The 15,840-nt window shown below is 54.0% G+C and overlaps 5 protein-coding genes across 5 annotated transcripts; 2 read left to right on the forward strand and 3 right to left on the reverse strand.

The window, feature by feature from the left end:
- Positions 1–1,642: 1,642 nt before the first annotated feature.
- Positions 1,643–3,603, forward strand: mrr1-2 (Citrinin biosynthesis cluster MFS transporter mrr1; the record flags this gene model as incomplete). Its single annotated transcript, XM_032021058.1, has 3 exons — positions 1,643–2,292; positions 2,352–2,765; positions 2,820–3,603. The coding sequence occupies 3 exons, from the start codon at positions 1,643–1,645 to the stop codon at positions 3,601–3,603; spliced, it is 1,848 nt and encodes a 615-aa protein (XP_031882084.1).
- Positions 3,604–3,921: 318 nt separating this feature from the next.
- On the reverse strand, positions 3,922–4,502 carry CGGC5_v007996 (uncharacterized protein; the record flags this gene model as incomplete). The annotated part of the gene is made up of 2 exons (XM_032021059.1): positions 3,922–4,010; positions 4,064–4,502. 2 exons carry the CDS (start codon positions 4,500–4,502, stop codon positions 3,922–3,924), a joined length of 528 nt encoding a protein of 175 aa, XP_031882083.1.
- Positions 4,503–5,010: 508 nt separating this feature from the next.
- On the reverse strand, positions 5,011–6,403 carry CGGC5_v007997 (Altered inheritance of mitochondria protein 6-like protein; the record flags this gene model as incomplete). The annotated part of the gene is made up of 2 exons (XM_032021060.1): positions 5,011–6,103; positions 6,171–6,403. 2 exons carry the CDS (start codon positions 6,401–6,403, stop codon positions 5,011–5,013), a joined length of 1,326 nt encoding a protein of 441 aa, XP_031882086.1.
- A 4,246-nt stretch (positions 6,404–10,649) lies between these two features.
- On the forward strand, positions 10,650–11,841 carry vpl1-1 (Versatile peroxidase VPL1; the record flags this gene model as incomplete). Its single annotated transcript, XM_032021062.2, has 3 exons — positions 10,650–11,615; positions 11,676–11,767; positions 11,823–11,841. The coding sequence occupies 3 exons, from the start codon at positions 10,650–10,652 to the stop codon at positions 11,839–11,841; spliced, it is 1,077 nt and encodes a 358-aa protein (XP_031882078.2).
- A 584-nt stretch (positions 11,842–12,425) lies between these two features.
- Positions 12,426–13,967, reverse strand: CTS2-1 (Sporulation-specific chitinase 2; the record flags this gene model as incomplete). Its single annotated transcript, XM_032021063.1, has 5 exons — positions 12,426–12,741; positions 12,795–13,171; positions 13,220–13,449; positions 13,512–13,804; positions 13,864–13,967. The coding sequence occupies 5 exons, from the start codon at positions 13,965–13,967 to the stop codon at positions 12,426–12,428; spliced, it is 1,320 nt and encodes a 439-aa protein (XP_031882077.1).
- Positions 13,968–15,840: the final 1,873 nt, after the last annotated feature.

Genomic DNA, 15,840 nt, shown 5'->3' on the forward strand with positions numbered 1-15,840 from the left:
CGATGGGAGGAAGAGGGAACCTTCACAAGCGTGTTTGCCCGCTGCAGGCAGCCTTCCCGCGGGCAGCGCCCCGCCGAAAGAGAAGACAGAAGTCTCGGATGGAGCCCGAATTGCAAAAGACAAGCGCCGTCCTGCTCCGGAAATAATTTGCGACCACACAGTCTGTGGTCGAGACACTGGACAGGGACGCCTAGTGGCCGCCGTGACAGGTTCCACATCCCATGCGGAGGGCCCAATCCGCAAAACTTTCAATGTGGTATCCCTCGATATGCTTTCACGTCATTAGACGATTGACGGCCGGATGGCGGATGCTTCTTTCTCATAAGGGAGGAACAGCATCTTCCAACGTCGTCCGCCAGCGCACAACCATGTCCTCAGCACTTGCGATGCAGCTCCCTCGCCGGAGTGCTGCTAGCTGCCCTGCTGTTGTTGGAGCCGGCCCAGGTCATGACTCTTGTGTTCCCGGCTTGGCCTGGCCTTGCCCGCTTGCCGCTTATTCCCACGGGGAGACTTGGCCACGACTGGAGAAGGGAGGTGGGGTCCAAAAGCGGACCTCGGCTGAGTATCCACTCCTCCTATTCATCTCGAGGAAAAGATTGGCTCTTCTGATAACGAACCGGAATTTGTCACTTTGCCGTCTCGTTTCACAGCAGCAATCACCCAAATGGAGAGAGAGGCAGTCATGATGCGGAGAAGGGCGTCGAATACCTACCTGAACAGGCGCTTTGGCTGCATGGACCTGGATGTCTCGGTTCACTCTTCTCGACGACACGCCATTACATTCCCTGATGTCGGACAATGAAGGTACCTATCATCCATATACCGCACGAATACTAGGCATAGGTCACAAATCGGGCCCTCAACATGGTTCTGCTTCGGCCGGCCTTCCAACACCGGCTATCTTGGCCCCAATCGACCGACACGACCCCTAGTCCCCGCCGTTTATCCCCAGGGGGACGCACACAGAAACAGTCCAAAGTCCCATCGACAGGCCGCAGAAAGGGCGGGATCGCCCACGTCTTTTTTCCAGAATGCCCACCCACGCCTCCGATTGCGTGCCTTGATTACCCACATCGCGCCCCATCGCACCCTTCGCCCCGGTGGATCGGATGCGGGCTGCCCACCACCACCCACCATCCATCTGCACTCCTGCAAAGTCCTGCACCCCTTGGGCTCCACGGAGAGGGGCCGTCTACCTTGTCTGTCTGACCAGCAACAAACGTTTGACGGGCCGCTTTGCCCAAATTTTTGTTGGTTCTGTTCAATCTTCTTCCTTCCCTCGTCTCTCGTTTTCTCGCGGCCGGGGAATGCATACTTCTTACCAAGAGGTCACTCCTTGTTGACTCATCGCTCTTCTTCAGTTCCCCATTGTAATTCACGCGCTTGTTCCGCAGTCGTTGGCAGATAAAAGCGCATCATTGGCCATTCCAGTCAAGTGTTGTAAGCTGGTTGCGACGTTCAAAACTCGTCTCCCGAGGCCCGGCGCCGCCTCCGTCATCCGTTCTCGTCACATCCAACATCGGGCAGCACGAGCGCGTCGCATTCGGCTCATCTCATGAGAGCAACACATTGAGCTTGAGAAACCTCGCCCACCAATTCTGCAACTACATCCGGGCCGCGCCGTAAAGTTCCACCACACACAATGTCCGTCCCCGATCCGGAAAAGGGGTCCCACGCGGCCGAGACCGCGACAACGACCAGCTCCGGCCAAGACTCGCCGCAGCTCCGCCCTCTCAAGACCGTCCAGTCTCGGCACAGCCACCGGAGCCGCGCCCTGTCCACATCCTCCACCGACACCGACCCCCTCGAGCCGCTCTCCCACGCCCTCACCCCGGACCTCGAGACCGAGATCGAGCACGCCGCCCGGGAGCCCATCACCTACACCCGCACCGGCACCAGCATTGGCAGCACCGCCTCCCGCCCGCCCGATTTCGAGGTCACCTTCGAGCCCGGCGACCCCGAGAACCCCAAGAACTGGCCGCTGTGGTACCGTGCCTGGACCATCTTCGTCGTGTCCTTCTCCACCTGGGTCATTGTCCTCTACAGCACCAGTTACACGGCGTCCATCCCGGGTCTTGTCATCGAGTATGAGTCGTCCCAGGTCATTGCGACACTGGGTGTCACGACCTACCTCCTCGGTCTCGCCGCCGGCAGTCTCATCGTCGCCCCGATGAGTGAGCTGTACGGCCGACAATACGTCTACGTAGTATGCTTCATCATCTCGGCGCTGCTCATCATCCCTTGCGGTCTGGCCAAGTCCCTGACGACACTCATCGTCGTCCGCTTCTTTGGGTATGTCACTCCCCTTTCCAGCACACTTTCCTCCGATGACATCTAACACGATATGACAGCGCCCTCTTTGGTGCCGCCCTGATCGCCAACAGTCCCGGAACCGTCGTCGACATTGCCGACGAGGAGTACCGCGCCCTCGCCATGTCCTTCTACAGCATCGCGCCCCTGAACGGCCCCGTCACCGGGCCCCTCATCGGCGGCTTCGTCTTCCAGTACCTCGGCTGGCGCTGGACCAACTGGGTCGTCCTCATCATCGCCGGCTTCGCCATCTGCCTCATGTTCACCCTCAAGGAGACCTACGCCCCGACCATCCTCCAGCGCAAGGCCGCCCGCATCCGCAAGGAGACCGACGACCCGCGCTGGTGGTGCCGCTACGACGAGAAGGTCTCCAAGCTGCACCTCATCAAGCTCAACCTCAGCCGCCCCTTTGTCCTCAGCTTCACTGAGCCGATCCTGTGGTTCTTCAACATTTGGTAAAACCCACCAACCCAAGTACTCACGTAGCAACGCTAACTTTTCCACCCAAGGATCTCCCTCATCTACGGCATCCTCTACCTGTGCTTCGTCGCCTACCCAATCGTCTTCTCCCAGCACCGCGGCTGGGGCCCCGGCACCTCGGGCCTCGCCTTCCTCGGCATCGGCGTCGGCACCATCGCCGCGATCCTCAGCGAGCCCCTCTTCCGGCGCATCATCAACGCGCACCCCAAGGACCCCGTCACCGGCCGCGTCCCGCCCGAGGCCACCGCGCGCGTCATGACCATCGGCGCCATCCTCACCCCCATCGGCCAGCTCGTCTTCTCCTGGACCTGCCTGCCCAAGACGATCCACTGGGCCGTCCCCATCGCCTTCGGCATCCCCTTCGGCGCCGGCAACACCATTTCCTTCATCTACGGCTCCAACTACCTCGCCGGCGCGTACGGCATCTACGCCGCCAGCGCGCTCGCCGGCAACGCCGTCATGCGCAGCATGTTCGGCGGCACGCTGCCCCTCGCGGGCCCGAGCATGTACCGCGCGCTGACGCCGCAGTGGGCCGGCACGCTGTGCGGCCTGCTCGAGCTCGCGCTGATCCCGATCCCGATTATTTTCTGGCGCTACGGCGAGCGGATCCGCGCGAAGAGTCCCGTGATCAAGCAGATGCGCGAGGACCAGGAGAAGAACGAGAGTAAGCGGGCTAAGGCGCTGGCGAGGCTTGCGCGGAAGAAGGAGAGGGAGGCGGCTGAGGCGGCTGATGGGGAGAAGACGACTGGTGTGTTGGAGGAGCAGACTCAGGCGAGAGACTTTGAGCAGGAGACTGGTAGTGGGAAGGCTTGAGATTTTGATCAATGAGGAGAGTGAAGGGTACAGGGGGAGATGTATCATGATGGGACGAGTATGTGTGACTATCATGAGAGGGAAAAGCGCGGCATTTATTGGCGTTTGGACTGCATGGAGACCTACGGGCTCACGATATATATAGACTTGGAGGATCCAGCGGTTGCACATAGAGCCACCATCTAAAAGTAATACCATTTCCGTACACTAATACCAGTCATATGGCTTGGACAGCCTGAACCATCACGCACAGAGAAGAGAACCCATTCCCAACTGGCCTTGAGCTTGCCCAAGCGAGTCCGACTTGCGTCTTTACGATTACCGGCCCACGTGCCCCGGCCCCGTCATGTACAGCACGCACCCAGCAATCCTCATCCCCCCCACACCCGCAAGCCACCGAGTCTTGCCTGTGACAAGTCAGTCCGCGCCCTTTTACGAGCCCCCCAAGGGTCCAACTTACACCGGTCCCAATTCCCAGCCAACAGCTCCACACACCAGCTCTGCCCCTTGACCAGTATCCCATCGCCCATCGGATCCTCCGGGTCTTGCGCCTTTATATCGCGGTGCGGACACGGGTCCAGGAACTCAAGCTGGAAATGCTGCTCGCTATAAACGCCGAGGCCGTTTCCGCGTAGTACCTGTTTGGGACGCATCACGGGCACGAGCTCGGCGGCGCGGGCGCAGAAGCGCTTTGCGTCCTCGCGGAGGTCGGTCGCGTTGACGGGGGGAGCGGAGGGGAAGTTGGAGCGGGGATGGCAGGCTTGCGGGCTGAGCCATGCTGGGGGGTTTGTGTTGGCGATGTGTTCGATGAGGGGGTCCGGGGTGGCGAGGATGGCGAGGCGGGCGGTTGTGAGGGATGCGAGGAGGAGGGTGAGGGACAGGTGGAGTGCCGGGGCCATGGTTGGGAATGAGATGTGAGAGGAAGACGGCGATGGTACTCCTGAATTGAAGACTGTGGTTGCGGACTGTGAAGGCGAGTTCTGACTTTATGAAAGATGAATCACGCATTTTGGGTGTGGTTTACTTGGTGGACGTGTAGCATATGCTCGTAAAAGCGGATCGCTGAAATCGTCCTTCGATGGACAAAGGAAGTGGTCGGGATGACTGTCCGGCCCTGGTTGATCGTCCATCAGACCCAGCCCGTACAACCTGCGACGCCCCCGAAGAACGTAGGGGTACATTCGTGTAAAACCTTTCTGCGTATTACACTGATCAAGACAAATAACGAACTCCGAGTCTGCGCAGGTGATCCCATTGATCTAAAGTCTGAACACCAACACCGGTTCCATGCTGCACAGTTTGAAACAGATAGGCCCAGAAGGCAAACATTTTAGTGCAGAAAACAAGAACACCATACCCAGTGCCAAAAACGCCGCCGTATCTATACCATCCACGCCGTTCACGTGCCTACATATACCGCCAGTACCAAACAGCCCTCCAAAACACAACCGACATAACCAAGAACGTGGCTGGCGAGATCGCAGTCATGGCAACCGCATCAGCGAAGTATGCCCCATACCACACGCCGCCCGCGGCATGCTTCACGTTATCCACACTCAAAATCTCGACGCCCTCCGCCCTCAGCTCGGTCCAGATGTAATCGCGGTACTTGAGCGGCCAGTCCGGAATGTCCCAGTACCGCGGCTGCAGGCCGAGGCTCTTCGCTGCCTGGACCTGGCTCCGGAGCTTGTCGCGCTGGGTGCGGCTGAAGCCGAGGCGGACGGAGCCGATGGCTTGTTTGAAGGATGCGCTGGCGTAGAAGGAGTTGGTCGTGCTATACGTTGTTTCGTTGGTGGTGTTGGCTGCGGGGAGGTCGGTTAGAGGTGCGTCGAGGAAGGTGTCGTGGTATTCGTGGTATGTGGTTGTAGCGTCTGTGTGATTAGCGACGAGGGTTGCCATGTCTAGATTTCCGGTGCCGACCACGATCAAAGGTGCGCGCAGATGGTTTGTGATGTCGCTTGACGCCGAGGAGTTGTGGCTTGTGAGATAATGCTTCTCACGGAGCGGCTCGAGCTGGCGGAGCACGATGGGCCATGTTTCCTTCGCATCGGTCTTGACGTCGATGAGGAGGATGATTTGGGTATTGTCTTGGAGAGAAAAGACGCCGCGTCTTGTCTTGTTCCCCTCTGTGACCTCACGGTTTTGAGCGTCAAGGATTTCTTCCAGCGGGTCGAGATACAGAGACTTCAGAGTCCGGGTTTGGGAAAGCGATGGCTTATCATGACCGACCAAAAGATCGCCGTTTCTCAGCCATACATCAGCCTCAATGCCGATGCACCCTACAGATAACGCTGAAAACAGAGGTACTGGGCGCCAGTAGTCGTTATGAGAGTGAAATTGAGCAGGAGTCGCGTGGGACGTGGCGTTGTTGAGCCATGTAGAAACATAGTCTTTCGAGGTATACCCCGAGTCCTCAGGGGTATTGAAGAAGATCTCTTGGAACGGTTGCAAGGATGTTTCTCTGGGTGGTCGAAGGATGAGACAATAGAAAAGAGTACCACTATTATGGGGTCAACATGATCCTGGTGGGAGGGTACGACTGTACAACTGAGGAAGGGGGAACTTACATGATGAGCGCGCAGATACCGTAACAGCCGACTGCCCAAAGTGTGATATATGTGCTCAGTCTAGGCTTTGTTGTCCAGCATGACCGCTTCCGTTGGGAAGTCCCATTGCAGATGAGCCTGTATTCTGAGCGTTGGGGAGCATAAACATTTGGACGAGGCTGATAGGGTTCCCCTATGCGAATATGGGCAAGCTCAACGTCGGAGTTGCGGTATCGTCGGGGACGTGAAAACATGTTTGGTATGGTGATTTGATTCGGAAGTGCTGTAAGAAATCTTGGAAACATCATAGACTTGCATCACTTAAGTGTCTTGGGGTCGAAATGCTTCCTTTGTGTGTCTGAATCACAGAGAGAGGTGGCCACTTTGCCTGGTGCAACACCAGTGGAGTTGCACCACATGGGCGACCAAGTCATATGTTCTGTGTCTTTTGTTTCTGTCAAGAAGCTGAATTCAAGACAATCGTATCAGACAGCGCCTTGGATGTCTACTGTGTTGGTTGTGCGTGGTTTGTTACCGAATCCCGGCTTTGAAGGTGGCCGGGCTGGACAATGCTATTGATCGAGATCAAAGACAAAAGTTTCTCCAGTGTTCACTGTGAGATGTTCGAAATAAAATTGAGAAGCTGAACTAGGATGCTTTGATGTCGTACTAGCATTGCATAGCCCAAACGGCGTGGTCGAATAACTTGCGTTGACAAGCGATAATCTGCAGGCAGCCGAGGGCACGATCGTTCTTCCCTTACAACATTTTTTTCATACTTTCTAAAAGCAGGTTATCGCGTGCTGGCACACCTTTTCGACTGCCTCATGACTCTGAATGGGAAACATACGAGGGCCTGGATGGCTTAGGCTAGAGAAAGCCAGGGGCCTGATAGAGATTTACATCAACAACCCCATATAAACTATCTAGAACCGGCTCAACCAGGTTACCCGATTTTTGAGGGCTTCAGGCCACTCTAGGTGTCTGTGCTTCGGGATAAACGGTGCAAACGTTGCTCGACTATGCTATGTTCCATTACTATAGCCCTAAGTAATGTTTTACTACGCTGCTATATGTATCCGCAAGATAGATAACATCAAACCATTTCAAATCACCTCACACCTGACTCTTGATGCAACATTGATACTATGAGATGTATGTCAGGCATGAAGCTCCTTCAGACGGCAATCTTAAACGTACATCCGCCCAACACTTCTTTTCGGATCTATGATACGTCCAAAGCCAATCATCTTGCTCAGATAGGTATTGCCCGTTGCCGCATTTAGGCTGGGCATCGAGCACGCAAACTTCCCCAGAAACATGGCCAGGCTGGATGAAGCCAGAGCGGCATGCGGGTCCGCGCGCTTCAATGGTCAAGCCGGACATATCTCCGACGGAGGCCGCAAACGTCGCCGAGGCGTAAACTGTGAGAAAAAGGGTGGCGATGGGACGAAATACCATGTTGACGATGGGTTTGGTTGAGTTTGGTTGCGAAAGGCTGAGTATGTTGAACGCAAGAATGCGGCGAGCCCATACGCGCCTACTTGTACCCGGAAGTCTTTTCAAATGACCTCCTAGCAGGTGGTCAATGGCCCAGAGAGCCGTTAGATCCTCAAGTAGATTAAAAGGTCTTGATGTTTTGGATAGAACAGCAATGAATTAAACTTTGCGTATAGTTCTCAGGCACTCACTACATATCTTAAGGGCGTAGTATGAAGCATGAGAACAGCATGTGGTTTAGAGGCTCCGCAGGCAATGTTAATATATCACAGGAGATTGATCTTTCCCTGACATGGAGTAATGTGAGTCAGTTTTAATCAAACGGTAGTGCAATACGAAAGATGGTACACTCCGCGTAAACGAAAGAGCGACGTATGCGCATAAATCGGAAGGTCAGTCATTTTCAAGGTCTGATTCACTTGACGTCACAGATTTGATGATACAAGCGAGTGTTAAATGCTTCTTAAGGGCCACAAAATACGGCCAGGAAATGATGCAGGTTCAAAAGAAATGCGCCAAGCCTTCAGGGTGAATCGTGAAATAGAGACGGCGAGCTGCCCCCTTATTCATCTTGGCCACGTATTAGTCTGTTTAAACAAGCTATGTGGTTTTTGATTTCTTCACGTAGCTCAGCATTGCTTTTGAATATTCGACGGAGAGAGAAAGCGCGAGAGGAGATAGCTCGGTAGTAGTATGGAAAACGTTAAGCACAGCAAATTGAATCTACGACTAGATCTTTCAGATTCCTGAATAGCATTTGTGTTATTTCTTTCCTCCGTGAAGGCACTAGTGCCAGACGACAATTTCACTTGCGGCTGAGAATGATGGCTTAGACAAATATGCCATGTGGTTACCCCGAACAAACGGTGCCCGGTGCCGTGACGCGTCAGATGCGCGTATTGTAATGTGGCTTCCCCAGGAGGTGAATACGCCTCAACTCATCATGTCAATATGAATTCTTTAAGGTGCTTTAAGCTAGCATCTCAACATGGTTAGAAGGCCGCGTCGTATACTAATCCAGGGAGAAACCCCAGGGAAGTGAGAAATTAAATCGAAGGCGAGCAAGTTGCGAGATATTAGAGATATCTGCTTCCAAAAGTTGTGTCCGAAAGAGAAAATAACGATGGACTCTGGTCTGTTCATGTCACTGACACAGAATTGGGCTGACCAATGAGTGCGATTGCGGGAGGTGACGCGTAACACCGGACCACACTCCGACTGAGCCACACTCGTGGCTGTGGTATTCCCTTCTTGTCTTGAAGATCTCCGCTGCCAACCAGTAACCGTAATAATTAACCATGTCTGAGATTCCCCATAAGAAAACAACCTTATTTGAGGTCTTTATTTTCCCCTCTTTGTTTCGAAGTTTCACTTCGTTGTGATCGCCCTGAAGTTCTTAAAACCCGTACTTGGTTTACCGATACAATGCCTGTCTCGAAATCCTTAGAAGCCGGTTACCCGCCGACTACTCCAATGCCGTCTCCCGGAGGAAGCCTCTGGTGCTGCCGGAGGAACCAAATACGCTACTTCGGTCCGGGCTTATTGTGGCGCTAGACCCGAGGCAGATCGGCACCTTTCAGAGAGCGTTGACCGGCACTGTGATTTTACTATCTCCGGTTAAGTTGCCGCCGCTATGTTGCCCTCGTCTCGGCATCCCGGCAGGTTGGATTGATGGTGCAACAACCGCAATGGTGGCGAAGGCCGACCCGTGCATTAGCTCCCGCCTGTGGACTTTTCTTTTCCATATTCTGGCCACGACGGTTTTCTTCCAATTGCGTGTCGCAATTTCCAAAGCTCGAGCTGTGGTTGGGTGACGTTGATGGAACGGGTCAGGTCGGAGGTCCGAGGCTCTGGGCACGTCCGGTGGAACACGTCAGCGTCGAGGGGGAGAGTGAGCGATTGCGAGGTATTGCGAGGTTTCGAGCACGATTACCACTGCTTGCCGTACAACCGTCCATAAACCCGAACGAACTGCTTTCCGGTCTATGAGATGAATGCACTGTTCAGATAATTCCGGACGGATGAGTGGGAGGATCAGGTCGTCTCATTGCGAACCACCAGCACATGGTCACGATGCACCTCAACAATATCGGACCATTATGACTCGCGGAAACTTTCAGCAGTAAGACTGGTTGAACCATAGATCCTTTGAAGTCGAGCGAACTGATGCCTGGTTTCAACATGGCCAGTCCTAGTGCCGGGGAAGTAAGCATACACCAGCTTGCCAGCTGAAAGATCCCGATCTTTATTTTCAGCAGTGATCGCCGCCGATCACAACAATAACGTGCCTGATAAGCTACTATAGTAAACGAGAAACTGTTCTCCCCGCCAATAGAGCGGTTGTACCGTTGAAGGTAGATGCAATTTGAGATGACAGCCCACGTACCAACGACTGCACCCCTGCATGGCGCTATGAACAGCTCGGCGATCTCTACCATTGACGCAAGACCCAAATATGGCAAGAAGCGCTGGACCTAAGAAAGTTTGAGGCGATTTCTCCTAGGTCCGGCACCTGCAGGAGCAGGGGTACTGGATTGGGGTTTGAAAGCAGGAGAAACTTATCGGATAGAGACGCTGACAACGCCACACAGGATGGCTATTCGGGCAAGTGCATTGCCCGCAGCCCGACTACAACCTGACACATGCGCTAATATTCGCACGTTCAGAGGATCTCATCTGCCAGAATACTGTTCTGCGGGTTGTGGCTGGCGGGCCCTCGGACTGAAAGATCACGGCCGTGCTACATGATGTCTTACAGACCAACGACTGAGAATGTTCTTGTTGGGACCGAGCTCAACGTGATGTGGTGGCAAGCCGGAAATGTGTCGAATATTCTCCTCGACCATTGCTGAGTTCTTCGAGGTATATCTACTGGAGGTCCTCGCCTCTGCCAAGGCTTCTGTTTCCTCATCAAGCAACACCAAGTCACTCGCTGGATACAGTCACTTACTTTCGTTTTTCTCTCGTTTCTTTTCAGAGCCGTCAGTTCTAATATTCATCATGCATCACGCAGCTATGCTCCTGGCCGCCTTTGCGGCCACCTCTTCCGCTTACCCCGGCTGGTCTGCCCCGGGCTTCATGGATGAGCTCTATGCTAGAGCTGGTTCCATCAGCGACCAACCCTTGGGCGATCTTGCGACCCTCCCCGACTCATCTCTTAGCCAGACGGGCAAGGATATCAAGAATATCCTCACTACCTCCGCCTCTGGACAGTCGACCGATCAGTACCAGGGCGCCGTTCCTGCGCTCGGCAGCAAGGAATGTGCCGCCGACAAGTGCTGCGTCTGGAAGCACATTGGAGACGAGCTCGCCACCAAGTTCGCAGACGGAAGTGGATGTACCCAACCCGCCCGCGCCGCCGTTCGCCTCGGCTTCCACGATGCCTCCGGCTGGAGTATTGCCACCGGTCCTGGCGGTGGTGCTGACGGCTCCATTGTTCTCGCCCCTGCTGAGATCAAGCGCGCCCTCAACGAAGGTCTCCAGGATGCGGTCACCCAGACCCAGACTTGGTTCAACAAGTACAAGCAGTACGGTATTGGCATGGCGGACCTGATCCAGTTCGCCGCCAACAGCGGCACCGTCATGTGCCCCAAGGGGCCCAGGGTCAAGACCCTGATCGGCCGCAAGGATTCTTCCACGGCTTGCCCCGACGGTCTGCTGCCGGACGTCAACGACCCGGTCGACAAGCTCATTGCAATCTTCGCAAACAAGACCATCTCTCCGCCTGGTCTTGCAGCCCTCGTCGGCGCCCACACCGCTTCCACCCAGAAGACCGTTGACCCGGCCCGCGCGGGTGCTCCTCAGGATACCACCCCTGCCGTCTGGGATACCCTCTTCTACTCGCAGACTTTGGCCGGTGCCCCCTCCAACGTCTTCACCTTCAACAGCGACAAGGTCCTCTCCCAGGACTCTCGCAGTGGACCGGCTTTCAAGGCTTTCGCTGACAGCCAGCCTGCCTGGAACGTGGTATGTTCTCATCTTCAGACATCATCTCAATAATGTGACATGAGTTCTAACATTTGGTAGGCGTTTTCAAGAGAGTACTTGCGTCTTAGTCTCCTCGGTGTTGACAACATCAACGAACTCACCGACTGCACCAAGTCTCTTCCTGTCCCCAAGTAAGGGAACAGCTAATAGGCTCTGACGATATGGCTGAATGACATGAATAAATAGATGGTTGGAGTTATGTTGAATTTTGGATTTGACAGGACTAGTAATTAATTCTCTAAAACTTTGATAGTTCAAGAAACAAATATCTCAACTCAGAATTCTTGAGCTCTGGCACAATGTGGCCGTGGTGAAACTCGTGGGTTGTGGGAAGTCCTCCAGACATCTGAACACGCTGCAGCGCGCCCCGCGCATCGGATCTTCGGCGTGCATGCGACCAGTGCGCATTGCGTAAGCTCCATGTGCGTTGTGTTGTGCAGTTCAAACATACTCGGAGCTGTATGCGTCTGATGTTACTTCCTCCTGCAATCAGTCTGATCGGTCATCACCACGTCGTGTACGTCACCTTGCTTCTTGCTTTAAAAAGGCAGAAAGTGATTCATGACTAACTAACTGACCTGCAGTTGAGCGAAGCCCTTATGTCAACGTCGTCCAGAGCATAGACGTGTCACTTTGTTGCAAGTTGCGTCGGGGACAAAAGTCATGTGGCTGATCGAAGATGTGGTATAATTAAGATCAGTCCAATGGGTGAAACTCTCAAATGAGGTCAAGATCGCTCGAGCACAAGACGCTATGAACAGTCTACACTAAATTCTGCTACCGTACTCTCTAGACCATAGCCCTGACGCCAGCCTGGATGGCCTTGAGGAGGCTGAAGTCGTAAGAGTCCTCGCCCAAGCTCCAAGCAGCAACACCACCGAGGCCGCGCGCCTTGACGATGTCGTTGAACTTGCGGGTGACAAGAGCAGGGGTGTCCCAAGTCCAGAAGAACGGTCCGGCGGGATCCCAGTACCACTGGCCGCCGTTGACCTCGTCGGTGTAGCCGTTCGCCATGGCGGTCTTGAAAGAGCTGAGGGTGGAGGTGCCGTTGCAGATACCGTAGTCGGACTGGCAGCCGTTACCGCAGTGGGCAGCAGTAGTACCGCTGCAGTGATGTTAGTTGAGATTCCTCCCATGAATATAGGTGATTAGACTTACCAGAAGCCGTACTGGCTGCAGCAGCTTCCGGTGGGGCACTTGAAGAAGGTACCGGCGCCGCAAGAAGAGTCGGTAGACGTGGTCAGGTTGGTGGGAGCCTCCTGGAAGTTGGCAGTCTCGAAGGTGACAGCACCAGAGTTGCCGGTGTCAGTTCCGTCAGCGGCCTCGAGCAGGACGGTAGGGCAGCCGATGGGAGAAGTGCAGTTGGCACCAGTGGCGGTGGTGAACCACTTGGCGTACAGGGCGAAACCAAGGTTGACCTTGGCAGCGTCAATGCCAAGAGAGATGTAGGTGTCGACGGACTCAAGAGAGCCCTTGACATCGGTGTGGTGGCGGGTAGTGTTGTCACGGCGGTTCATCAAGTCGTAGGTCATGACCTGATGTTGTTAGCATGAAACTTCCCTCAAGTCGTGCTGGTTACTCACGGTGAAGTGGTCGATAGCAGCGTTGATCTTAGGGATGGTCTTGGCGGTGAAAGCAATCATGTCGCGCTTGAGACCGGGGGCAGTGACGGAGAGCTCCATCTTGTGGTGCTTGAGCTGAGTCTTGATGGCAGACAGGAGCAGAGGGAAGGTGTTGATCTCAGCCGTCTTGTTGCCATTGGGCTTCTGCTTGTAATCGGCGCCGTTGCCACCGGGGTACTCCCAGTCGACATCTGTGTTAATTGTTAGTTATGTTCAACTAGACGTCTACGAAAGAAAAAAACAGCCAACTCACCAACACAGTCGTATCCAAGGTTGACGGCAGCAGCGGCAACATTCTTGGCGTACTTGTTGCGGCTCTCGTTCGTAGAGGCGCCCAGGCTGAAGCCATCGGTATCACCCCAGCCACCGATAGCCATGCACACCTTGGTGCCGTTGTCGAAGAGAGGGCGGATATCGGTCAGGTTCTTGAAGGGCTTGTACTCGCCGGCGGGCTCGGAGGCGAAAAGAGAAGAGTTGGCGAAAGCAGTGATGACGTGGGTGATGCCAGACGTGACAGACTTGTCGGGAATGCCGGAGGTGTGGTACCTTTGAGGGCTTGTTAGCACATTATTCTTACAGCTGGACGTATTGATGGTGAGCCTTACTGGTCGTAGTACATGACATAACGAGGAGAGCTCGTGGCGCTGGCGCAAGCAGCGTCAGCGGCCAGAGCGGCCAAAGAGGCCAGGCCAACGGACTTGAACAACATTACTAGAGTGAGATTATGTATCAAAAGAATGTGGTAGCTCAAACAGAGATTGAGACGGTCTGATTAGTATAGTGAACGAATGACAGAGATGCGTTGAAGACGCTGAGGACTAAGATCGATCCAACGGGACGGGAGCGGGATGGTCGCATCTTAAGGCTGCCCCAACCTCAATAACAGAGTGCCTATTCTTGTCTTGACGATGTGATGGCACCCGGCGGCGGGGCCGCGTGAGTTTCGCCCCCCTTGCCCACAATCCGGCACCTTGGGAACGGATTGAAGTTGGGTTGCCCGTCAGCCCATCGCAATCACTGGGAATCGCCAAGGAGATTGGCCGGAGAGCCAAGCAGTGGATCATTGGGGTTAGACACGCGGCAGTGCGGCACGAGGCTTTGCCAAGTCAGCGGCCAAGGCGAAGATCGCATCAATCAATGTCTGCAGCTGGTGCTGACTCGCCAGGATGAACCTTTCCTAAATAACGCTGACTGAATCATGTCTAGGGAACCATTACGCAGCGAAGCCAAGATGATTTTCCAAACAAAAAGCTTGACCTGTCAAGCACGAGCCCTCCCGGTGCTTCCGTCTCAGGTAGACGGGTTGATTGATTGATTTCGTTTGGCTCAGTCGTAAGGAGATCACCCGCTCATTTGCAATGCAAGCGATAGGTTTTGCCATTTCCCATAGGTATTTCGGGGGCTTTCATAACTTCAACTTCCCCTCTGAGCTCCATTCGGAACGCTCCATAGAACGACATTAGTTCATCATAAGCCTTGTTACGAGCCCTTGCGAGGTATTCGGTCTCGGTTGCCCACGATAATAGTCATCCATATGCGAAACTTACACGTCTGCGCCCATGATGGCGGGGCCTAAGATGACGTTCATCGAGAGAAAGATTGAAAGACCTTCGCAGCCCGCAACCTTCGTCAATGTCCTGCGCTGTGTTGCCATACCACATTTACATGTTTCCTGTACACCAGCACGCCAACGAATCAGGAATAATCGTAAGAAGCATCGGGCCACACAATGCAAGCCACGGTTGATTCCAATGTTGGAGACTCTGCAGACATCCTCATGGGACAATTGGCTATCCATAAGTCTCGGCCGATTACCATGACTCTCTATGGACTGCCATGGCTGGCTATCGTGATGACAATGTGCTAAGACCCGCTGAACTCCCATACTCGCTGTAGACCTGGCCAATGGCGTGCTTTGGGCAATGATTCAGCGCCAAAGTTTTAGGTCAGTCGGGTATGCATGAATCTAACCACTCGTACCTGAAGGGCGGTTGCTCGTTGGAGGCAGGCTCAACAGCTGATGCGTTTGAACGCATTCAAAGGAACAGTAATCAATGATAGTAGTAGCTGGTCCGAGTCGAAACTGAAGAGAGCTTTCGCCCTGAATTGCACATAAGTAAGTATATCTCATGATATCGTGTGCCAATCTTCCATATCTTAATATTTGTACTGCATTGTGAGTCCATGGGTGGCGGCATTTTTGTGGACGAGGCGCTGCGCGGTGTTTTCGCTTTCACTCTGAAGGATCCATGCAGACCAACGTTGGGTTTGTTTGATAATCTTCTAGAAGCGCCTAACGTCGAAAATCGTAGCCACATTCGAAGCAAAGCGTCCGAGAATGCTGGTAATATCAAAATCTTTTGGATTATCACATTTGACATATCGATGTGATCAGCGTATTCTATTATTGCCGGATCCTACTATGGCTTGTCTATATTTCATTTGTCTTTATCTTTGAAACGAGAAGCAAGAAGAAGACTATTTGCTGTTCATTATGTGCCATATTCACGCTAACACGAGCAAGACATTTAATCCGTCGGGCTCGACCATTTCACTTTTTATCTGCCCAGAAGCTTATCGCT

The sequence above is a fragment of the Colletotrichum fructicola genome (genome assembly GCF_000319635.2).
Source record: "Colletotrichum fructicola Nara gc5 chromosome Unknown KSG_Nara_v1_contig04, whole genome shotgun sequence".
NCBI lineage: Eukaryota > Fungi > Ascomycota > Sordariomycetes > Glomerellales > Glomerellaceae > Colletotrichum > Colletotrichum fructicola.